Genomic DNA, 25,971 nt, shown 5'->3' with positions numbered 1-25,971 from the left:
TTCTATACTCAGCAGTGTGAGAACTGTGTTCTTTGTGCACTGGGTAGTCTGAGCATCATGCACTCTATACGCGATAATGTGAGCAATGTGTGACCTGTACACTTGCTAGTGTGAACACAGTGTTCTCTATGCTCACACTAGATGTTGCAACCAGTAGAGGGCACTCGTGCACCTGATACCCACTACAATAATATTGAAGGCATCCTTCTAGTTAAAAACCATGACCTAGTTTCTGCAGCATTAGATTCTGCTGGGACCTGCAGAGACAGCTCCCATTTAAGATTCACCAAATCTGGCCTCATGTTAAATTTGGAGCAAAAGCCTTTGGACATGTAAATATTGGAGTATGTCTTTGCTGAATAATAGACAATAGGTGCAGGAGTAGGCCATTTGGCCCTTCGAGCCAGCACCGCCATTCAATGTGATCGTGGCTGATCATCCTCAATCAGTACCCCGTTCCTGCCTTCTCCCCATATCCCCTGGCAACGCTATCTTTAAGAGCCCTATCTAGCTCTCTCTTGAAAGTATCCAGAGAACCGGACTCCACTGAGGCAGTGAATTCCAGACTCACAACTCTCTGTGTGAAAAAGTGTTTTCTCATCTCCGTTCTAAAGGGCCTGTCCCACTTAGACATACACACACACACACCCATGCACGCCCGCCCGCAAAGGTGGGGGCCAGGGAAAGCGGGGGAGCGCTGTCTGAAATTCACACGGTGCTAAGACAAGGTGATACAGACACACACTGGGATGAACAGGAAGGTTAAGACGGCTAGCACAGTGTACGGTAAGTCCTCTAAAAGAAGGGGGGGAGAAGGAGTGGGGACACTTTTAAGAAGCCAGACAACTTTTAATAAGCCAGAGATACACCATTGTGAAGTTTGGTGGGCATTTAACATTACTGGTCGGTTATCCTTGGTTCTGAAAACTCGTGCTTACGTTTTTTTCCCCCCAATGAGCAAATTAAAATGCCCGGACAGCAAAGGCGATTAACTAAAACTATCTACGACTACCTCGACTACCCATAACTACATGGCGACCCCACTACAACTGCACCTACGACTGCAGGATTATCAATTTTCTCCTTGGCGAAAAATTTGCGCCGACCATACTGAGGCCACGACTAGTTCCCAGAATGCGGGAACTCCTCGGGACCATGAAGGAGAGTCACCAGAGACCACCAACGACCATGTGGCGAGTGCAGAGTCTCCTGCACTCGCCTAAAAAGTCGCCTAAGTGGGACAGGCCATTAAAAGGCTTACCCCTTATTGTTAAGTAGTAAGCCAGTAGAGGATCCCTCCAAATACTGTACATATCTAAAATGGAAGACAAGAAGATATAGAAGGTGTGCAGATACACTGTCAGTCATTTATTCAATTTGGTCTGTAGGAATTGCATTTGTTTAGTTTGTGTGTCTGCTTAGTTGCACTTAGTTGCATTTTCATGATAATTAAATAACTACTTATAAAACATTGCCAAATCTTATACTTGCAACCATTTAAAAAGTCCAACAGTGGCCAGACATGCATTGTACCCCTCTGCGACACTATTATGTATGTCTGGCTCCTCGGTATGTTTAGTTTAGTTCAGCGATACAGCTGTCGGGTCAAGGCGTAGCCTTGCAACTGGTACCATGTAGTCCAGTTCAACCTGTGAGACATGCTCATCCTTCATGGAAAGTCTGCTTTGGCGGACCAGGCGGAAGAGATCTTTAGGAACCAATGGCTGGAAAGGCTAGGCAGCAACACACTGTGGAATGCGAAGGGCTAGTCAGAGCACTAAAGACGACATGGCCATCCACTGCAGCCAAGAAGTCTCCAGTCAATTAACCTACAAATCCGCACTTCTTTGGGATGTGAGAGGAAACAGGAGCACCCGGTAGAAACCCACACGGTCACAGATAGAATGTGAAAACTCCGTACAGACGGCACCTGAAGTCGGGATCGAACCTGTCGCTGTGAGGCTGCTGCTCTACCAACTGTGGCATTGTGCCATTACCACATGATTGTTAACACATCCAATCCACAGAGGACTCAAAGTCACAACATTTGAAATTTCTACATTGAGCACAACATGATCAATTTTCCAATAGTGGTATCATTTTGACAGAATTTATTGGTCATATATTCTTCAGATGTATCCATAATGTAATTTATGGAAAGTTATTTGCACATTAGCAATCAAGGTAATTAATTATAATGCTTTTTTGTTGCAGCTAGAAACAATGATTACTATTTACAGATGCTGAATGGGTCAAAAGACGATGACGACAATAAATGCCCAGCACGTCCTTGGGGAAAAAGAACAGAGAAACGTTATAAGGCATTATTTGATTTGCTTCAAACAATGGCTTCAGACTCCTTAATAGGTAACTTCAAATTATTTGCATAATGTAAAAACAAAAGTGCATCCAATCCTTTTAGCTCCTTCACCCCACCCCACATTCATACCCATTACTTTGATTCATCTTCATTGTCAATACACTAGGCAGATGTTAATTTCTGATGTTAATTTCTGCTGGACCCGCTGGGTTACTCCAGCACTTTGTGATTCTCTTCAGTATAAACCAACATCTGCAATTCCTTTCTACACAATCATATTTTTAGTTTAGTTTAGTTTATTGCTGTCACACATACCGAGGTACAATGAAAAGCTTTTTGGTTTCTGCCCTCCTTGTGTGGAAATATATAACAATACTAGACCAAGTGCAGACCCGTTGGGTCTGTTCCCCCAACGTGTGGTTGTGGGGGGGGGAGGCGGCATGCAGCGTCACACACACCAACTAACCACCCCCCCCACCCGCACTCACGCTAATTACCCCCCTTGATATTATATTAATATTATTAATTTGCTCATTTTACCCCATAACCACCCTATCTACTGACGCATAGCCCCCAACTTGCAGTCACATCTAGAGAGGGGGGAGTGGGGGGAGGGGGTAGAGAGTGAGGGCAGAGAGAGAAGGGGCAGAGACACAGAGAGAGGGGCAAGAGGGAGAGGGGGTGGCGAGGGGGAGAAGAGGGAGGATGGGTGAGAGGGGAAGGGTGGGGGTGGAGGGGAGGAGAGAGAGAGAATGAGAGTGAGGGGGAGTGAGGGGGGGAGAGGTGAGGGGAGGGGAGGGGAGGGGGAGAGGTGAGGGGAGGGGGAGAGGTGAGGGGAGGTGGGGAGCAGGGAGGGTGGAGGGAAGGGGGTAGGGGTGTGCGGAGGGGAGGGGGGTTTATGGGAGGGATGGTGGGGGAGGGGATGGAGGGGAGGAGTGGGAGAAAGAGAGAGGGGGGAGAGGAGAGGGGGTTGAGGGGGGGAAGAGGAGAGGGGGGGAAGAGGAGAGGGGGGGCGGGAAGAGGAGAGGGGGGGAAAGAGGAGAGGGAGGGGAAAGAGGAGAGGGGGGGAAAGAGGAGAGGGGGAAAGAGGAGAGGGGGAGTGAGAGGGGGGTGAGGTGAGGGGAGGGGGAGAGGTGGGGAGCAGGGAGGGGGAGGGGGGTGGAGGGAAGGGGGTAGGGTGTTTAGGGGAGGGACGGTGGGGGAGGGGATGGAGGGGAGGGGGAGAAAAAGAGGGGAGAGAGAGGGGGGTAGTGGAGAGGAGAGGAGGGGGGGAGAGGAGAGGGGGGGAGAGGAGAGGGGGGGAGAGGAGGGGGGGAGAGGGGGGGGGAGAGGGAGGGGGGAGGAGAGGGGGGGGAGAGGAGGGGGGGAGAGGGAGGGCAGAGGAGAGGGGGGAGAGGAGAGGAGAGGGGGGGGAGAGGAGAGGGGGGGGAGAGGAGAGGGGGGGAGAGGAGAGGGGGGGGAGAGGAGAGGGGGGGGAGAGGAGAGGGGGGGGAGAGGAGAGGGGGGGGAGAGGAGAGGGGGGGAGAGGAGAGGGGGGGGAGAGGAGAGGGGGGGGAGAGGAGGGGGGGGAGAGAGAGGAGGGGGGGGAGAGAGAGGAGGGGGGGGGAGAGAGGAGAGGGGGGGGAGAGAGGAGGGGGGGGGGAGAGAGGAGGAGGGGGGGGGGGGGGGAGAGAGGAGGAGGGGGGGGGAGGAGAGAGTGCCTTTTTATTTCAACCCAAACCCCCCAAATAACCATTTGCAGGTAGTGCTTTTTTACTTTAACCATATTTTCATTTTCAAACCACATTAAGGGCACTTACTCACAGTTGTGTGAACATGTGTTCAGTGTTATTCACAGCTCAGAGAAACGTGACCTTCTGCCTTCCTCCAACTTGCAGACTAATTGAGGCACACCACTTCCTGGTTTTATAGTCCATCCCCCCTGCCGCCAGCGGGGGCAGCAGAGAGAATTGGGAATTTTGTAAAATCATTAATATCTCTGTCATTTTTCATCGACTGGAAAAATCCTCGGCACACATGCGGCGAAGGGGGGCTCTGAGCGAGGTGGCCAAAAATGACGGCCGTAGGTGGCGGCGTTCTCTCGGAAATCGCAGCACAGATCGCCAAAACCGGTCAAGAACAGACATTTAGTAATATAGATATAGCAACCATACAATGTCTTGACTTCATGAGACAGGATCTGGAACAGATCAAGTGAACATTATGGCAGCAAAATATTGCCTTAATATTGCACGTGTAAGGACGTATGAATTAGAAACAGGTGTAGGCCACACCCCTCATACCTTCTCTAACATTTAATAAGATCATGGATGATCTGTTGTAACTCACTCCACATTCCCACTTACCTCTGGTAGCCTTTCACCCTCTAGTTAAACAGGTATCTATCTATCTTTGCCTTGAAACTATTCTAGGACTCTACTTCTATTGAATATGTCACTTCTATCTGTGGTTATGGTGAACCTTCCCTCTCTCATATTCCTTAAGAGCATATATGTGCCTTGGCTTTCACCTGCAAATGACATGCATGCCTTGATGGGATGTAATTTTGTTACAAATGATGGACAAAAAGCTGCTGATAGGTCTCATTCATTCTAAGTTTTATCAGGGAAGAATTCAATAACTACATGAAATGAATCATTGGCAGTTTTGACTCCACAGTCAAAAAGGCACAACAGAGGATGTACTTCCTGCGGCAGCTGAGGTACAGGCAATGATGGTCCAATTCTATACGGCCATCGTAGAGTCTGTTCTCACCTTCTCCATCATGGTCTGGTTTGGCACAGCCACCAAGCACGACATCCGGAGGCTGCAGCGAATCGTCCGATCAGCTGAGAAGGTTATTGGCTGCAACCTTCCCTCCATTGACGAACTGTACACTGCAAGGGCCAGGAAGCGAGCGGGTAAGATCATCTCTGACCCAACTCACCCTGGCCACAAACTCTTTGAATTATTTCCCTCTGGAAGGCGACTCCGGACTGTCAAAGCAGCCACAGCCAGATGTAAAAACAGCTTTTTTTCCAAATAACCAAAGATCTATTGCCTCCTTTTGCTGTGGTATTTTATTTAATTCACATGTTTAATCGATAATGTTTTATTATTAATGTTTAATGTTTTATGTGTCATTCCAAACTGTCACTATGTCATGTTGTCACTTGCTGGCGGAGCACCAAGGCAAATTCCTTGTATGTGAATACCTGGCCAATAAACGTATTCATTCATTCATTTCAGTGATATTCTGTTTCAAATTAAAATAGAGAACTACAATTCAGAGATAATTTTGAAAGGAACAAAATGTAGTCTAAGCATCTCCAGAAGAGTAATTTATTGCATGCTATCTAGTGTTGTGATATCTCAATTTATAGATCGGAACATTCAATTGTTCCAACACTTGTTTATATTTTCCATTCTACAAAGAACATTGCAGTTGAAATTCCCACATGTGATACAAACAGCCGTGGTTACACATGTGTTTTTCAATGCCTCTGCTAAAATAGGCGTGGAAGAATTATAAACCACTTATAAAGCTGGTTGTTGTGTAGAAGGCAAATACTGGGGATGCTGTAAATGTGAAAATAAAACAGAGGCTGTTGGAAGTACTCTGCAGTCAGGCAAGATTTGTGGTAAGAGAAAGGAGTAGCATCTCAAAATGATGACATATTATTGGAACTATAAAAGAAGTGGTTAAAATATACCAGATTAGCTTAAAGCATACAGGGGCAATAGAAATGTGGTTCGTCGTTACGAATTGTGTATTTCATTGTATTGTTTATCTAACATTTTAACAATTTATTTTTGTGCCTAGATGCCACTCATTTACCAAATTTACCTTCCATACTTATTAAAGTTGGTGAGAAACTTTACTGGAAGACAATGGAGAAACTTACTGGTGCAGATGGTATCAAGCAGATTGGACATCATATATCTTCATTAATAGAAGCCAGCTGCTGCGGCTATTATAAAGCCGCCTACTTGCTGGGAGTCATTTTTGAGACAGGTCTGGGTGTGGAAGTACAATCCTCAAAGGTAATGCAATCTTTTGGACAATAATTAAGCCTTTAACATGCTTTGATTTTAAATCTCAGATAGTTTTATCTTCCTCCAGGTTCCAAGTTCTCCAACTAGACATTCAAGCAATTATGACAGTGTAGACTTGAGAACATTTTTGACATCTTCAACAAATAACCAACATTTCGTAATAAATGTTTGATGGCAACAGACCGATGAAACATTGCCTGACATTCATAGTGTCGAAATGGATTTGGTTTGATTTGATCAACAAAGGACCAAAGCCGCTCTAATGTATCTTCTACCATACATAACTGAAAGATTTGCTGAGTACCCATAGCAATCATTTGCCCTCAGTCTACAAAAAGATCCAGATGTAAATGAAGAAAACTTGAAAGTCACCTTTGCCCCAATAAGACTTGAATGTCTTGAATATACAAATATCTATATTTCACCATAATATTTTTTGAACAAAATGCAACCTGCATTGGGATGATATCATATGTTTTTGTCTTTCCCAGGATGGGAACTAGGCATTGATTCAATAATAACCCTAATATTTATTTGCCTGAGAAAAGAGTGGTAATTGATTATGAATCTTAGAGGGGAAACAAAAGCATGGGCTTTCTGAAAGTCCTACAGAATTTAACTACAAACTTTCACAAAATAATTCAACAAGTTTCTGTCCTGACCTTTTGCTGGTGGATAGGAAAGCAGTCATGGTTCAGATCCATGGATTAGGATATTACGGAACATTTTTGATTAAACCGATTCCATGGCTCAAAATTATTGCTTTGCAGATTGTAGGGAGAGCAAGGAGATAATTATATGATAAGAGCAATAAAGCAACAGTGACCATCTCCTTTACCAAGGAACTTTAGAGAGGTGAAATGATGGAGAAATATAATGAATACAAGTATACAAGTATACTCTTTCTATACTCATATACAAGTATAGAAAGAGAAATAAAGAAAAGATAAGAAAGAAGGGGTTATGGGAGTGTGCGGAGAGAATGAGAACAAGAAAGTAAAATGAAAAAAAATCAAAAAATATTTTTATGCGTGGTTTCAGAATTCACGGTTTCAATTGATCCCTTTTCTGGGCTGGAGAAATGTAAACTTTGTGGGAAAAGAAGAGTGTCCTTGATCTTTTAGTTAATTACGCTTCTCTGGTGAGTTTTAATAGCACTTACTGCACAAAAGTAGCAATTTCTCAATTTTAGGAGTTTAGAAGCATGAGAGGGGACCTCATTGAAACTTTAGAAAGGACATAAGGAGGAATTTATTTTGTCAGACTGTGGTGAATCTGTGGAATTCATTGCCACAGACAGCTGTGGAGGTCGTCAATGGATATTTTAAATGTGGAGATTGACAGATTCTTAATTAGTAAGGGTGTCAGATGTTATGGGGAGAAGGCAGGAGAATGGAGTTGATAGGGACAGATAGATCAGCCATGATTGTAGGGCGTAGTAGAATCGATGGGCCGAATAGCCCAATTATGTACCTAGAACTTATACACTTATGAACTCATAAATCCATTGTCATTCTGAGGACGAGTTGCTGTTTTCAACAACAATCTGTTCTTTTCTTTAGCACAAACTGTTGAATGATTGTACACTGATAACAATATAGCATCTTTAATCCTGTTTTAACTATGCCCACACGTTAAGGCCCACAGAGCTTGTCTAAAGTCACTTTCACATTCTGTTTTCTCTTGATGATTTGTCTTGGGGAGGATTAGGAGGAAAGGTTCTTTGTAAATGTGTAACATGGTATGGTATTTTACTTCATTTTTTAAAATTTCAAATCCAAAATGATCGGCTTTGAAGATGCTAATGAAGCAAAAAATAGAAAAAGCTAGAGGTCAGTCAGTATCTGGAAAGAAAAAGTTAATATTTCAGGACTGGGATGCTTCATCAGAACTGGGAAAGAGAGATGAACAAGTTAGTTTTACATAAGTGAAAAGGTGAGTGAGAAAGTATGTATAGAACAAAAGGACAAAGAACCTTAAATGTGCTGATAATTGCACCCATTAATTGAACCCATCCCATCAAAATTATTCTATTTGGTCTACATTTCCATCTACTTCAGTCAAAACCTTTTTGAAATTCTCTTTCCCAGTTCAAATGAAGGGTCTCAGACCTGAAACGTTAACTTATTTTTCTTCCACACATAGTCATTCTCTGCCTTGCGCAATATGCAACTTGTGTAAACAATTCTGAACTCGGTCCTTAGTGCATTCAAGGCAGTTTGTAATTTCCACAACACTGCAGGGTCTCTCAAGTTTGACCCATTGAATTACTCCAGCACTTTATGCTCAGGGGGAAGATTACAGAGGGAGCTGAGGGACAGACTGCACACCTTACCCTGTCCGACAACTTAAAGGAGACAGAAATACACCTGTGAGTCTTGGTTTCTTTCCTATCCTGCACTCACTGCAGTCTGAAAGTTGCAAACTCAAAAAGAAAAAAACTATAATACCTAAATCACAAAGGTATTTCCAAACCCTCCTTCCCCTTCCACCACTTACGAAAACCAACATGCAATTTCACTACTGGTGGGACCTGCTGAAAACGAAAAACTAAACTAATGAGGAAATGGTTGAGTTCAGTAATCCTGTTTAAGGGCCTGTCCCACTTACGCGACCTAGGCTCGCAAATTCCGCGACCTCGTGGTCGCTTAAGGCGTACGGGCACCGTATGGCCGCGCAGGGCTGGTCTCTCTTAAAAGCGCGGAGTTGTGCGGGGCTGGTCCCGACATCACGCGGGGCACTGAAATTCTGACTGGCCGAAATCTTCGTGCGCCAACGGCCTGTCGGCACGCAGGCGCATTACGGTCGTACGCAGTGTCTTGAAGTACGCAGCGTCTTGACAGCGTACGCAGCGTCTTGACGGCGTACGCCTTGCCCCTGGCGTTGCGTGATGACGTCACCACCCGGCGTGGCGTTGCGTGATGATGTCACCGCCCGACGCCGTGCGACGCCCAAATTCAGTCGGCCCGCCTCCTGCCCAGCTGATTGGTAAGCATGATGCAAATGACGTCACGCGCGAACTTAGCGCGAACTTCACGTGAACTCCGCTTCTGTTTGGTCGTGCCAAACGCACGCAATCGCATGCAAGTGGGACAGGCCCTTTATTTCACTGCTGGTTGGCTACTGGGCTTACAAGGTCACACCAGTCCATTCCCTCTGAATCCGATTAACTTCAGACATGCACTGCTCATCGTGTGACTGGCTGAGTGTCAGGATCCATCCACTCACCTTAAATGTTAGAAAACGAGCGGTAAGGTTGAGCAGCGGTAGTGTTGCGGCCTTACAGCGCTTGCAACACCAGAGACCCGGGTTCGATCCCAATCCCGACATTGTGCTGAAAATCTATATTACTAAAAGTCCGTTCTTGACCGGTTTTGGCCATCTGTGCTGCGATTTCCGAGAGAACGCCGCCACCTACGGCCGTCATTTTTGGCCACCTTGCTCAGAGCCCCCCTCTGCCGCATGTGTGCTGAGGATTTTTCCCGTCGAATAAAAATGACAGAGATATTAATGTTTTTACAAAATTCCCCATTCTCTTTGCTGCCCCGCTGGCGGCAGGGGGGAGGGACTATAAAACCAGGAAGTGGTGTGCCACACAGTCTCTTCAAGATGGAGGAAGGCAGAGGGTCACGTTTCTCTGAGCTGTGAATAACACTGAACACATGTCTACTCAAATGTAAGTGTCCTTAGTGGTTCTAAAATGCTTGCAGAATGTGTCTATTGGTTCTAAAATGTTTGCAAAAAGTGTCTATTGGTTCTAAAATGATTGCAAAAAGTGTCTCTTTTGGTTCTACAATGCTTGCAGAATGTGTCTATTGGTTCTAAAGCTTGCAAAAAAAGTGTCTATTGGTTCTAAAGCTTGCAAAAAAAATGTCTATTGGTTCTAAAGCTTGCAAAAAAATGTCTATTGGTTCTAAAGCTTGCAAAAAAATGTCTATTGGTTCTAAAGCTTGCAAAAAAAATGTCTATTGGTTCTAAAGCTTTCAAAAAATGTCTATTGGTTCTAAAGCTTGCAAAAAGTGTCTATTGGTTCTAAAGCTTGCAAAAAATGTCTATTGGTTCTAAAGCTTGCAAAAAATGTCTATTGGTTCTAAAGCTTGCAAAAAAAGTATCTATTGGTTCTAAAGTTTGCAAAAAAAGTGTCTATTGGTTCTAAAGCTTGCAAAAAGTGTCTATTGGTTCTAAAGCTTGCAAAAAATGTCTATTGGTTCTAAAGCTTGTAAAAAAAGTGTCTATTGGTTCTAAAGCTTGCAAAACAATGTCTATTGGTTCTAAAGCTTGCAAAAAAATGTCTATTGGTTCTAAAGCTTGCAAAAAAATGTCTATTGGTTCTAAAGCTTTCAAAAAATGTCTATTGGTTCTAAAGCTTGCAAAAAGTGCCTATTGGTTCTAAAGCTTGCAAAAAATGTCTATTGGTTCTAAATCTTGCAAAAAATGTCTATTGGTTCTAAAGCTTGTAAAAAAAGTGTCTATTGGTTCTAAAGCTTGCAAAAGAATGTCTATTGGTTCTAAAGCTTGCAAAAAATGTCTATTGGTTCTTAAGCTTGCAAAAAATGTCTATTGGTTCTAAAGCTTGCAAAAAGTGTCTCTATTGGCTCTAAATCTTGCAAAAAGTGTCTCTATTGGTTCTAAAGCTTGCAAAAAGTGTATTGGTTCAAAGCTTGCAAAAAGTGCCTCTATTGGTTCTAAATGTTGCAAAAAATGTCTATTGGTTCTAAGCTTGCAAAAATATGTCTATTGGTTCTAAAGCTTGCAAAAATATGTCTATTGGTTCTAAAGCTTGCAAAAATATGTCTATTGGTTCTAAAGCTTGCAAAAATATATCTATTGGTTCTAAAGCTTGCAAAAATATGTCTATTGGTTCTAAAGCTGGCAAAAATATGTCTATTGGTTCTAAACCTGGCAAAAATATGTCTATTGGTTCTAAACCTGGCAAAAATATGTCTATTGGTTCTAAGCTGGCAAAATATGTCTATTGGTTCTAAAGCTTGCAAAAAATGTCTATTGGTTCTAAAACATGGAAAAAGTGTCTCTATTGGTTCTCAAGCTTGCAAAAAAATGACTATTGGTTCTAAAGCTTGGGTGTGGCTTGAAGTTGAAAGGCACTACTTACTGAAGATGGTGGCTTGGGTGCAATGGCTTGAAGTTAAAATGCATTACTTACTGCAAATGGGGGCGTGGGTGCATTGGCTTGAAGTTGAAAGGCACTACTTACTGCAAATTGTGGCTTCAAGTTGAAAGACACTACTTACTGCAAATGGTGGCATGAAGTTGAAAGGCACTACTTACTGCAAATGGTGGGTTGGGAGCTTTGGCTTGAAGTTGAAAGGCACTATTACTGCAAATGGTGGCTTGGTTGCTTTAGCTTGAAGTTGAAAGGCACCACTTACTGCAAATGGTGGCTTGGTTGCTTTGGCTTGAAGTTGAAAGGCACTACTTACTGCAAATGGCGGCTTGGGTGTGGCTTGAAGTTGAAAGACACCACTTACTGTAAATGGTGGCATGAAGTTGAAGGGCACTACTTACTGCAAATGGTGGATTGGTTGCTTTGGCTTGAAGTTTAAAGGCACTACTTACTGCAAATGATGGCTTGGGTGCTTTGGCTTGAAGTTGAAAGCACTACTTACTGCAAATGGTGGCTTGGGTGTGGCTTGAAGTTGAAAGACACCACTTACTGCAAATGGTGGCATGAAGTTGAAAGGCACTACTTACTGCAAATGGTGGCTTGGGAGCTTTGGCTTGAAGTTGAAAGGCACTATTACTGCAGATGGTGGCTTTGATGCTTTGGCTTGAAGTTGAAAGGCACTACTTACTGCAAATGGTGGCTTGGATGCAATGGCTTGAAGTTAAAAGGCACTACTTACTGCAAATGGTGGCTTGGATGCAATGGCTTGATGTTAAAAGGCACTACTTACAGCAAATGGTGGCTTGGGTGCATTGGCTTGAAGTTGAAAGGCACCACTTACTGCAAATGGTGGCATGAAGTTGAAATGCACTACTTACTGCAAATGGCGGCTTGGGTGCTTTGGCTTGAAGTTAAAAGGCACTACTGTAAATGCACTTACTTCCTGCACTGTATATTGATTTTAGATAAAACGCTACCACTTACGGCTGTTTTTTTTTTGCCATCTTACTCAGTCCCCCTCCGCTGAGCAGATGCAGAGAATTCTTCCCATCAATGAAAAATAAAAGTGTTATTAGTTTTTTTTAAAATGTTGAGAATCTCTCTCCTGTCAATCACTCCATGAAAGCCACACCTTTTCCAGTGGGGTGGGGTGGAAGGGGTTATAAAACCCGGAAATGTGGGTGTGGCTCAGTCTCTGCAAGATGGAGAAGGGAGAGGTCACGACTCGCTGTCTTTAGTGGCTTTGCACCCTACTTCAAATGGTATGAAACTGCACTTGAATTTGGTGGCCTTGCACCCTGCTAGAAGTGGTAAGAAACTGCACTTGAATTTGGTGGTCTTATACCCTGCTTGAAATAGAATTTCAAGGATTAGCCGTGGGTCAACTACCAGCCCACCAGCCATGAGTGAGTTGCCAGCACAACAGGCTTGATTGACTGAGACGCCAGCCCAAGAATCCATTTGGCACACAATTTACATACTAGCCCTCTGGAAACCAGTCCCTTCAGCCCACAACACCCATACTAGTGCTCCAGAAAGCCCCCCCCCCCCCCCCCCAACTGGCCACCAATATTAGAATTGGTGGAGAGGTGGAATATTGCGTTGGATGAACAGCCCTCCTGTGTGATGCTGGGACCCAACGGGTCCCACTTAGTCTAGTAAGGTATACAACCAAAAGTTGCATGGAGGCAAGAGGGTAGGATCAAGTTAATTTGCTTGGTTCAATCAAGTCCATTAATTCAAATGAAAGAGAATTGTAGTATGGTTTTCACTTTGTTTTATTGCATGGATCTAAGTTGCTTTCTGCAGGTTGACTAAGTGAACTCAGCTGGCTGTTCACTTTGCTATAAAATAAGAAGCACTTATCTATTTATTTTTACATATCTTGTTTGTAATACTTGACATTGCTTCAATTTATGATTCTCTTTCAAATGACAAACCATTTACACTTTCTGTTCTTGTATATATCGAAGCAAGTATGATGATTTGTGGGTGAGTTGTAATGACTGGCTAAACTTCCATGAACCGTTCACTAATATATGCCCTTGTTTAGTAAATACATTGGGCTTATCATTGATAATACAACCACAAAGTGCAACCATAGTAAATATTTTTTGTAAACCATAGTAAATATTGCAAACATTTTTTAAAGTAATAATCTTATTGATATTTCATCAGGGCATGTTGTACAGTCTGGTTGCAGCACAAGGAAATGACAGACTTGCCTTACTGCATCTTGGATATAAGCATGATCAGGGTATTGATGGTTATCCCTTGGACTATGGTGTGTCATATGGTTACTACATAAACATTGCCCAACGCACAGTTAAAGACCGTCATGATTTTGATGTAGAACAGGTGAGTTATGGATCTCAAAATTATGGCATTTTCGAAATAATGTGAATCTTTGATGCAGGTTTTGTTCTTGAGTCTGTTTGTGCACGTGGGCTGGCACTTTCATCTCTTTTTACTTTTATTTTGATTAGCCACCCTTCATTTCCCACTGCAGAGATCTCACCATTCTTATCTTTACCAGCCAGGTCAATTTGCCTTGCCCCACACTCAGTCCTAACTCTTTTTGTGTTAGCCTAAGACTTCCCTCTGCGCCTCTTTTGTCAGACTCCTGATGGTCGATTGAGGCAACTCACCACTAGTTCTTTCAAACAGCCTCCTCACTGCTCTCTACCCAGTCAACAGTGGGACTACCAGTCTCTACTCTTGCCTCGCTCCTTCCTGACTGTGCTGGGGGCCCTGTGGATTCTGTCAGTAAATCTGTTATGAGAAAAAGGCCCTGCTTCTGATCTTAAATTGTTGTTTGCTGTTGCTCAGTCAAGTGTAATCGATATTTCCATTGCCCTTCTCCCTCAGTCGCTGCACAAAGCAGTAATCCCGGATGATTCCAACCTTCATCACTTCTCAATGTGTTCCCTTTCCTGTGAGGGTATTACTTTTCAACCTCCCCCAACGCTTCCTTTCTTTAAATTACAAACAAAAAAAAACCAGAGGTGGCAAGGTGTTGCAGAAGGGCGGCATGGTGGTGCAGCGGTAGAGTTACAGAGTGGCCTTCGAACACCAAAGACCAGGTTTGAACCTGACTACGGGTGCTGTCTGTACGGAGTTTATACGTTCTTCCTGTGACCGAGTGGGTTTTCTCCGGGTTTCTCCTTCCTCCCACACCCCAAAGACGCACAGGCTTGTAGGTTAATTGGCTTCTGTAAAGATTGTAAATTGTCTCTAGTGTGTAGGATAGTGCTAGTGTACAGGGATCGCTAGTCAGCGCAAACTTTGTGGGTTGAAGGTTGAAGGGTCTGTTTCCACGCTGTATCTTTAAACTAAACTATAAACTAAAATAAATACTCTGTGGCTCAGTCAACGAGTGGGGGCGCCATCGAGTATGGCTGCCCAGCCAGCAGCTGTCCGTCCTTTACCCTTTTTTTATTTTTAATATGTTAAAACTTTTTTTTGGAGGTCTAGTCTTTCTATGTGGGGGGTGGGGAAGGGGGAAACTGTATTTCTCAGTCCCTACCTGGTCGGAGATGCGGTTTTCCTCCGAGCCGCATCTTCGCCCCTTCCTCGCGGCCTACCAACGGGACTGGAGCGGTGTTTCCTGCCGGGACCGGCCAGTACCTCAGCTTCGGCAGTGGCACAGCGCTGAAACACCATCGTGGAGTGGGCGATGCCTTTCCCGGGTCGCCGTGTGCGACCGTCGACTCCAACATCGCGGAGCTGTGGTTGCGGAGCGTCCAGCTGCGGGCGACGCTGCCTTTCAAACACCGCGGAGCCTGGAATCTCTCACCAAGATCGCCAGTGTCGGAGCTCCAACCAGCGCGGCCTGTGGACTTCGGAAGCCGCGGTCTCCGGGGAGGAAGCGGCCGTTCCAGACACTCCAAGCCGCTGAAGATTGTTCTCCCGACGCCGGAGTTCCATCATCCGGCGACTGGGCCTGTAACATCGGGCCGCCGTTGCGGCAACTGCGGAGGCCTCAAATAGGCCCCGACCACGGGGTGAACAAGAGGAAGAGGACTGGACTTTGTTGCCTTCCCTCACAGTGGGACCATTGTGGGGGGATGTTTTTATGTTTTATGTTAAATCCTTCTTTAATGTTGTGTCTAAACCGGAAGTGAGAGTGAACGCTGGCGTGATTAGCTGCTGCTGCTCTCTCTCTCCGAATTATGTATTATTGATATGCTATTTTTGTTTCATTTTATTTATATATTTGTAATTTGCTTGTTTTAACTGTAAGGTGTCCTTGAGTGTTCTGAAAGGCGCACATAAATAAAATGTATAAAATGTATTAACAACTCTGGAGACAGAAACAAATGTTTTAGGTCACAGATCATTTAATTCTGAAAAATCATTGATCTGCGGCATGTCGACAGTGTTCTCTGTTTATTTCACAGTTCCAGCATCTATTTTGTTTTGTTTTTGTACTTTTGTACTTTCTTGGTCACCACATTTAACTAGAGAATCAGCAGTAAAGGCTTTTCCTCTCACTCTCACATCATTATCTCTGGTGTGGTCTATGAGGAGGAATTTCTTTAATCGGAGGGTGGTGAATCTGTGGAATTCTTTGCCTTAGAAGGCTGTGGAGGCCAAGTCAATTGATATCTTTAAGGCAGAGATAGATAGATTCCTGATTAGTAAGGGTGTCGGGTTATGGGGAGAAGGCAGGAATATGGGGTTAGGAGGGAGAGATAGATCAGCCATAATGGTGGAGCAGACTTGATGAGCCGAATGACCTAATTGTGCTCCTATCACTTATGACCTTATGGTGTTACTCAAACTCCCGTCCTTATCTCCCTTCTATTTTTGCATCACCTCAGAAAGAAAGGTCAATCACCGCAATGAAGGTAACTGCTCCCCCCCCCCCCCCCGGAGGAGGACTGTGAGTAAGATGGCCAAAAATAATAGCGATACTGGGTAGCGTTTTTTCTAAAATCAAATACAGCGCAGACAGGAAGTGGTCAAGATGAGACTTTTAATTATATAGATCGCATTATTGGCCCAACAGCACATATTGGTCCAACTAGATCAGACCTGAGTGACTGAACAATTGTCTGTTTATCTATTCAAAGCCAGGACTTTGAAGTAAGATGAGAGCGGTACTGGAGGAATAGCACTGTCAAATGATATTCATGATGATCGTAGGGCTCTGGAGTCAAAGGAAGAGGCATATGTTTACCGTCCTGGTGTCTTGTTTAACCTCATGTTGTGTGTTGGGCAGCATGTTCATGCCATCACATCTGCCTCATTCTAGTCCTATACCACTACAGGACATTGTAACATAAATGAATGGGATGATGCAAGTTTATGGAGGGTTGAATGAGGAAGTATCTAGGGGTGTGTTGGCAGAGTACCTTTGCTGTTGCTCAATAGCTTCAGAAATGGAGCAAATGTAGGAGCAAAAGTTAAGTTGTGATTCTGACAGTATAGATGTAAACGAATTTGGAGTGAGATTTTTTGAGCAGTGATTCTGCTCCTCGTGATTTATTTTCCTCGACAAGTGGATTCATCAACTGTAATATGTTTATCACTAAAATATCCCTCAGTTAAATAAAGTATCAGCCTTTTAATTGCACTGCTGTAACCTATCACTCAAAAACCTCAAAAAAGAAATTGTGTAACAATTTGGACAGTGCTACATTCATGGAGCAAACAACTAGAAATTCTGTTGAAAGAATTGTGTTCAGTTCTGGGCACCATGTTATAAGAAAGATATTGCCAAGCTTGAAAGGGTTCAGAGTAGATTTACGAGGATGTTGCCAGGACTAGAGGGTCTGAGCCACAGGGAGAGGTTGAGTAGGCTGGGCCTCTATTCCTTGGAGCACAGGAGGATGAGAGGTGATCTAATGGAGGTGTATAAGATCATGAGATGAATAGATCAGGTAGATGCACAGAGTCTCTTGCCCAGAGTAGGGGAATCGAGGAGCATAGGTTTAAGGTGAAGGGGAAAAGATTTAATTTGAATCTGAGGGGTAGGTTTTTCACACAAAGGGTGGTGGAACAAGCTTCCAGAGGAGATAGTTGAGGCTGGGACTATCCCAACGTTTAAGAAACAGTTAAATAGGTACATGGATAGGACAAGTTTGGAGGGATATGGACCAAGCGCAGGCAGGTAGGACTAGTGTAGCTGGGACATGTTGGCCGGTGTGGGCAAGTTGGGCCGAAGGGCCTGTTTCCACACTGTATCACTCTATAATAGTTGACAATATTTTTGAGGGGTGGGATAGAATTTTAACTATTAAGTGTTTCTTGAGGTTTCAACTTGAGCTCTCTTCAAGGACCACAAAACCCCTATTTCCTGTAATCCCCATACCCATCTTCATGTGCCATGGTTTCCTTTCTTCCTGCGATGTTTAGTGTTACAATTTGTTCCACCCGTTGCAATTATTTTATCTTTATAATCTTTCCTCTAAAAGTCATCGTGCCACCTGCCTGTACACTCTGCGTGAGTGTCTGAGTTGTGTGCAAATATTCTGCTCGGAATCCCAACCGGTATATTTGTTTCTTAGATTGGATGAATTCATGCAAATTTTCTATTTAAATTTCCATACGTTTTTCAAAAAGGCAACATTTGTGCTTTTTATCTTCAAATCAATGGCTGACTGTTCATTGTGTATTATGAATTCTGGCATAATTCCCTGTTGCACCCATTGTTTACTTATGTTTGGGTACTTCAGTTATGAAGTTTGTATGTACATAATTGTTGTATGTATATATATGTCTGTAGGTATTATGGGAAATTGCCTAGGGTAGTATTATTATTAGTAATGAATTGATTTTTAAATATGGTAGAAGTGTTGGGAAAAGGGGTGAGATTTAATAAGTTATTCTTCTTCTCACTCCTTTTCGAGCTTGTACAGACACAGAGTTGGACATTGGAACTTTGATTTTGTTCTTCTCATTGCTTTGTAAATATTGATTGTAATGTCCAATTGTTTGATAATTTTGATTTTGTTAATATTAATGTCGTTAATGTCTTTACTTGTTCGGAATAAATAAATAAATAAATAAATAAATAAATTCCTGTCTTAAATCTTAACAGTAAGTGTTAACTGTAGGTTTTTACATGCCATATGGCCAATGGAGGACACATCACACATCAATGACAACTCATTTTAGAAGCAACCAACGTTTCTCTTAGGATTTAAGGGAAACTTGTAAATTGGAATAAAAATGGGTTTTGCGGTGGGCAAAACAAAGCTATATAATTTCTCAGGCAATGCACAGAAGGAATGTTACAAGGCAAAAGATGCCGACCCATGTACAACTGTGCAGAAGGCAAATTATCAGCTCACAAATGATTAATAGCATCATTCCCTCCAGAAATGACTATGATCTATGCAGGGAATAAATGTTATTTAACATAGAAACATAGAAACATAGAAAATAGGTGCAGGAGCAGGCCATTCGGCCCTTCGAGCCTGCACCGCCATTCAATATGATCATGGCTGATCATCCAACTCAGTATCCTGTACCTGCCTTCTCTCCATACCCCCTGATCCCTTTAGCCACAAGGGCCACATCTAACTCCCTCTTAAACATAGCCAATGAACTGGCCTCAACTACCTTCTGTGGCAGAGAATTCCAGAGATTCACCACTCTCTGTGTGAAAAATGTTTTTCTCATTTCGGTCCTAAAAGACTTCCCCCTTATCCTTAAACTGTGACCCCTTGTTCTGGACTTCCCCAACATTAGGAACAATCTTCCTGCATCTAGCCTGTCCAACCCCTTAAGAATTTTGTAAGTTTCTATAAGATCCCCCGTCAATCTTCTAAATTCTAGCAAGTACAAGCCGAGTCTATCCAGTCTTTCTACATATGAAAGTCCTGCCATCCCAGCAATCAGTCTGGTGAACCTTCTCTGTACTCCCTCTATGGCAAGAATGTCTTTCCTCAGATTAGGGGACCAAAACCGTACACAATACTCCAGGTGTGGTCTCACCAAGGCCCTGTACAACTGCAGTAGAACCTCCCTGCTCCTATACTCAAATCCGTTTGCTATGAATGCTAACAGACTATTCACTTTCTTCACTGCCTGCTGCACCTGCATGCCTACTTTCAATGACTGGTATACCCTGACATCCAGGTCTCGTTGCATCTCCCCTTTTCCTAATCAGCCACCATTCAGATAATAGTCTACTTTCCTGTTCTTGCCACCAAAGTGGATAACTTCATATTTATCCACATTATACTGCATCTGCCATGTATTTGCCCACTCACCCAACCTATCCAAGTCACCTTGCAGCCCCCTAGCATCCTCCTCACAGCTAACACTGCCCCCCAGCTTCGTGTCATCCGCAAACATGGAGATGTTGCATTCAATTCCCTCGTCCAAATGATTAATATATATTGTAAATAGCTGGGGTCCCAGCACTGAGCCTTGCGGTACCCCACTAGTCACTGCCTGCCATTCTGAAAAGGACCCGTTTACTCCTACTCTTTGCTTCCTGTCTGCCAGCCAGTTCTCTATCCACATCAATACTGAACCCCCAATACTGTGTGCTTTAAGTTTGCATACGAATCTCTTATGTGGGACCTTGTCGAAAGTCTTCTGAAAGTCCAGATATAACACATCCACTGGTTCCCCCTTATCCACTCTACTAGTTACATCCTCGAAAAATTCTATAAGATTCGTCAGACATGATTTACCTTTCATAAATCCATGCTGACTTTGTCCAATGAATTCACCACTTTCCAAATGTGCTGCTATCCCGTCTTTAATAACTTACTTTTGATGTACATTATAGAGAAATATAATCACTGAAGCATGACTGGATTTCTATACCTTTACAATAGTTTTGTCATGACAATGTTAAATGATTCTACAATAATGAGTTATTATTTTTTCAGGCTTTTGTTGAACATGTGAGGCTAATGGATGATTCAGTTTTGCAGCGTCAAACTAAAGAAAATGAAGACTTCTTTTTATGGCTTAGATATCAAGCAAAACGTGGAGATGCATTTGCTCAGGTATATATTGTACATTGTAATTGTAATTCAGAAATGTCACTAACTCATGAGGATTCACTGTACTTGTTATCAATATTTTACTGAACATGTTAGAAATTCTGTAATTTTCTTTTGGCTTGGAAGACTTACACACTGGTTATAGATGAAGTGCCTGGTTCTGCCACAAGTTTAGTTGCCTGTTCTGGTGGTTAGATGAAAGGTGAGACTGAAGAGAATTGGGATATATTATCACAATGAAGGCAGGGCAATTCTCAGCAAGAACAGGAATAGCAACAACCGGTACTTTTTTTTAAAGAGGTGGATAGTTGGTATAGTGGCACTGCCAACCGGAGTCAATATTCTTTGCAGGAATTGTGTATGCAATTGTTTTTTTCCTTTTGATTGGGGGATATTTATAGTTATGATAATAATGTATTGGTTACAATGAACATGCATCAGATGAGTCCATGTGGGTTTGTATAAAGTCCAAATAAATATTTTGAGGAGATGATGAAGGTGATTGACAAAGGTGGTAAGGTGGATATTGTCTATGTCGATTTAAGTAAGCCGTTTGTTAAAGTCCCTCATGATGGCTGATCCAGAACATACAATGCATGGGAGCAACAGTGACTTGGTAGTTTGGATTCTGCACTAGTTTACCAGATAGAAGAACAAGGGTAATGGTGGAAGGGCATTATTCTGGCTAGAGGTCTGTGACCAGTGGTGTTTTGTAGGGATTTGTACGAGGACCTCTGTTGATCATGAAATGACCAGAACGTAAATTTGGATGGGTTCGCTAATACGTTTGCAGCCAACACGAACATTTGTGGATTTATGGACATTGAGGATAGCTGTTAAAGGATACAGCAGGATAAAGATTAGTGATATATATGGATGAGAAGAATGGCAGATGGATTTTGATTGCAGCAAGTGTGGCCTGTTGCACTTTGGGAGGTCAAATGTAAGGAGAAAGTAGAGAGTTAATAGCAAAATCCTTAACAGTATTGGTGTACAGGGGGATCTTGGGATCCAAGTATGGGTTTATTGTGACATTAATTGTTCAGCAGACATTGTGGGCCGAAGAGCCTGTTCCTCTGTCAAATGTTCTATATTCTAAGTTTTGCATATTGTCACAATATGGCTTGGTGAGTGAAAGACTATGAGAAGGTGAATGATGTACCCTTTCTCGTGAACTTTTCATTAATCTAGGCTGGGATGAGGAGGTCAAGGAGGTGTAAGGGAGTTCTACCTTGGATTGACCCAGCAGCCAGTATGTGATGCTCTCTCCCCAATAATGATCAGCAAGTTTGTTAAACAAAATGGTTTTGAGGACTTACTAAATCACTGTAAAAATATAAAATATAGGTATCCTTTTCTTATTCATTAAGGATTTATGAATGTAGCTGCAGACTAATAGTAGTCAGACTTTGCTGGACATGTTCAGATTATTTTTTGTGAACTGTACTACGTAATGTAGATTACTTAGCAACCATCGTTGGATCTGTCAATTTCACAGAAATGATCATTAGATTTCTCATTATTAGCCTTCGATCCACAGCGACTGGGATGTAATACACTGGAAATGTTCCTCCATATCTAGCCACAATTTACCCGGCACCATTTATGTCCACTTTCAGGTGCTGATCTGTACCCAACTTCAGTTGTTCTTTTGGCTCCCTCCAAGCATTCCTCCTTTCTCCTGTCCATTGGGCACTTTGACTCCCTTTTCCCAGTCCTTTCCGAAACATGACTTCACTACCTTATTATGTTCTTATTATCAGATTCAGATTCAGATTCAGATTCAACTTTATTGTCATTGTGCAGTGTACAGTACAGAGACAACAAAATGCAGTTAGCATCTCCCTGGAAGAGCGACATAAATATGAGCAATAAATAAATCTATTTACGTGCATACAGTCATAGTTTGTTTTTTCCTGGTGGGAGGAGTGTCCGGGGGGGGGGGGGATTGGCAATCACCGAGGTACAGTATTGAGTAGTGTAACAACCGCAGGGAAGAAGCTGTTCCTGGACCTGCTGGTCCGGCAACGGAGAGACCTGTAGCGTCTCCCGGATGTGAGGAGGGTAAACAGTCTGTGGTTGAGGTGAGAGCAGTCCTTTGCGATGCTGAGCACCCTTCGCAGACAACGCTTGCTTTGGACAGACTCAATGGAGGGGAGTGAGGAACCGGTGATGCGTTGGGCAATTTTCATCACCCTCTGCAGTGCTTTCCGGTTGGAGACAGAGCAGTTGCCATACCATACTGTGATACAGTTGGTAAGGATGCTCTCGATGGTGCAGCGGTAGAAGTTCACCAGGATCTGAGGAGACAGATGGACCTTCTTTAGTCTCCTCAGGAAGAAGAGACGCTGGTGAGCCTTCTTGACCAGAGTTGAGGTATTGTGGGTCCAAGAGAGGTCATCGGAGATGTTGACTCCCAGGAACCTGAAGCTGGAAACACGTTCCACCTCCGTCCCGTTAATGTGGATGGGGGTGTGCGTGCCGCCCCTAGACTTCCTGAAGTCTACAATGAGCTCCTTGGTCTTCTTGGAGTTAAGGGCTAGGTTGTTGTCAGAGCACCATGCTGCTAGGAGCTGGACCTCCTCCCTATAGGCCGACTCATCGTTGTTGCTGATGAGGCCAATCACCGTTGTATCATCTGCATATCTTGATTTACCTGTTGCTCCCAATTTAATAGCTATTTCATCTGCTTGATTTCCTCTCCCATCAAATTTCCAGTTTTGTGCACAGGTAAGGGATAGTCATGTTTTCCTCCTCGTCCACTGACCCCAATCAATGCAGCTTTGAATCCAAAAATCAACACCTCACTTGCATTTCCCCAAGTCACTTGGAAACAAGACTCTTTCTGTCCACAATCTCACTGTAGTTGATTATATCAGAATTGTGATTAACTGACCACCAGCAGCACAAATCCTATGACCAAACCACTCTAGGCCCTGGCCAAAGAATCAAATGGCTGCATTTTATCTCCCCTATCTCTCTGCAGCCAATGATATATTGATTACTTCTTCTTCAGCACTTCTCTGATGCTCACTGATAGAGATGCACGTTCTACTCTTTCATAAACTATTTGGTTAGCATGCCTTTTGGATTTTTTTTTCACTCCTATGCCATTCATTACCAATGAAATTCTCTATTTAATCCCCAGCTTCTCTCTCTTGAAACTTTTGTAGTTTTCTTAAAATCTTCTCTGAAGTGATTCATTTTTATTCTAAAGACACCATATAAAGATGTTAACGATGGAGATGAAGAAGAAGGAATTTCTAATAGTAGCGGAATATATTCCAAGCAATTAAGTGGTAGGAATTAAGTCTGGGTTTTAAAGTTGTTCAACCTGAATAGAAAAAAATCATTTTAATTCATTGGAAAAAAAAGGGGGAAATATTAACTGTGATAAAAATGGAAGTTAATCGAAGAATCAAACTAATTTAATCATTCAATCAAATGAAATGTTCCTTTTTAGCAAAAACTTGCAAGAATGCTGTACTGGGGCCAGCAGGGTATAACACGTGATGTGCAAAGTGCAATGAAATGGTATTCCAGAAGTGCAATGGAATTAAAACATCCCGCATCAATGTTTGAGTATGGACTTTTTCTTATTAAGGTTGGTGGCACTGTTGAATGTAGATACTCGTATGTAGTGAATTCATTGTTTTATTTTTGTCAGTGTTACACCCAACAGACCTTCATTTGACTGTGCAGTAGGATAATGCATGGGCATAAAAACAGTTCTCTTATGACACATGATCCGCGTAAGAGCTCACTAGAAGAATAACCAATCCAAAAACAACCATTGACAATTACCATTGCATAATGGAGAAGGCTGAGGTGAAATAACAATATAGTAGTTCCTTATATATTTTCTCATCTTCAGTTGTCCCTGCTTGGGACTGCTCAATTGAAAATGTGCTTCTTTATATAATTGTACCTTTGAGGTATCTCACTGGAAAATGATTGGGCTTCATGGCAATTGTTTGGATTCAGGAAGGGGTGCTGATCTGTGGGAATTGATAAAATCGGTAAAATACCTTGAGTTCAAATCATTAACTCTACTGTGTTCTAACATTATTTTTAGGGTCAAGGTGTGAAAAAGAATACAGAATTAGGTTTAAGATTAATCACTGAAGCGGCTTCCAAGGTAAGTGTTCCTAAAAACTAACTATGTCCACGTGCTAAGCTTTCTTTTGTTTACTGTTTGTTTATTGTTTAATGTGAATTTAATAATGAAAGTTATAAGAATTAAACAATAATCAAGCCTTCCCAGTGTTAATCATACAGGCTCAGTTCTATCCTGAATATTACAACATAACCTTAAACATTGAAAAGCATTTGTGGTACGTAACATAAGGTGGAATCAATTGCACAGAAAAGTCTGCGTGTTCCTTGCCGGCACTTGGATATCACACAAACTACTCCAACCTATTTCTCAATTCCTATTCAATTTTCCTTCAGATTTGCAACGAACCACCCATTATGTGTATCAGTTTTACCCATATCCACAACAGAAATTCTGCATGGGTAATACACTTCCCAGGAAACATGGGCATATACACTGTACTGAAGAGCTTCTCTCCACTCCCTGTCCAACACAGGCTACCCACAATTCTGCCCCAGCCCATGCCACCCTGGTATACTGTCATCCTGTCATTCCTTTTAAATTCTTCATTTTTATTCTTAGGTGTTACATTTATGTCTCCTTGTTGTGAGCAAACCTACAAATAAAAAACATTTATTTGCGATTGTGCCATTTTATATCATAGATACATAGACAATAGGTGCAGGAGTAGGCCATTCGGCCCTTCGAGCCAGCACCGCCATTCAATGTGATCATGGCTGAGATAAGTGATCTGAGATCTGTTTCAGATCTCCTTTTAAGCCTCATTGCCAGCATCTATTTTCTGATTTTTAGACCATCTGCCTTAATGACCTATCAAAGTAAGAGTGCCAAGTAGTGCTGGCCTATTATGTCTTTAATACTGTTAAAATGCTCTAGGACTGGTTAATTTAGTTTAAGTTTGTTTCCTTAGTAGACATGGACAAGCAAGGATTTTTACCTGAGCTAACTGCCTTTGATTTGGAACCAAGCTTTGATCAGTAAAATAATGTTCTAAACCCATAGTGACCCTCTCCACATTCAGAGAATACAGATATTTTGTAATTGCAATTATTAATATAATTTATTATTGAAACAGGGAATCCCTGAAGCAATTAACGCTTTGGGATGGTATTATGAAACCCATCAAAAGGATTATGTGAAAGCGGCAGAATATTGGAATGAAGCTGTGAAAAGGGGCAATCTCGATGCCGTTCATAATCTCGGGGTGCTTTATGAGAGTGGAACATATCCTGGCAAACCTCAAAAAAATTTGGTAAATTTACACAAATCTCTGAATACTGATACTTTATTTATCATCAGAAACTACATTAGACTTCATTGTTTAAAATATATTGCATTCTTTATTAATTTCTTCATAGAAACAAAAGTAACATATTTAGTCGCTCTTAAAAATACTTAACATTTT

The 25,971-nt window shown here is 42.6% G+C and overlaps 1 protein-coding gene across 5 annotated transcripts in view; it reads left to right on the top strand.

The window, feature by feature from the left end:
* The window catches only part of sel1l3 (SEL1L family member 3), a 75,471-nt gene that overhangs the window by 37,273 nt on the left and 12,227 nt on the right, over positions 1–25,971 (top strand). For all 5 annotated transcript variants that reach the window (XM_033026522.1, XM_033026531.1, XM_033026515.1 and 2 more), the window contains exons 10-16: positions 2,215–2,367; positions 6,123–6,343; positions 13,659–13,838; positions 20,333–20,452; positions 23,913–24,053; positions 24,525–24,587; positions 25,642–25,818. In XM_033026522.1, coding sequence (XP_032882413.1) covers positions 2,215–2,367; positions 6,123–6,343; positions 13,659–13,838; positions 20,333–20,452; positions 23,913–24,053; positions 24,525–24,587; positions 25,642–25,818 — 1,055 coding nt within the window. The remainder of the gene's footprint in view (positions 1–2,214; positions 2,368–6,122; positions 6,344–13,658; positions 13,839–20,332; positions 20,453–23,912; positions 24,054–24,524; positions 24,588–25,641; positions 25,819–25,971) is intronic.

The sequence above is a fragment of the Amblyraja radiata genome, chromosome 1 (genome assembly GCF_010909765.2).
Source record: "Amblyraja radiata isolate CabotCenter1 chromosome 1, sAmbRad1.1.pri, whole genome shotgun sequence".
NCBI classification, from domain to species: domain Eukaryota; kingdom Metazoa; phylum Chordata; class Chondrichthyes; order Rajiformes; family Rajidae; genus Amblyraja; species Amblyraja radiata.
Note: the sequence above shows the minus strand (reverse complement) of the source record. Positions and strands in the feature narration are given on the sequence as shown.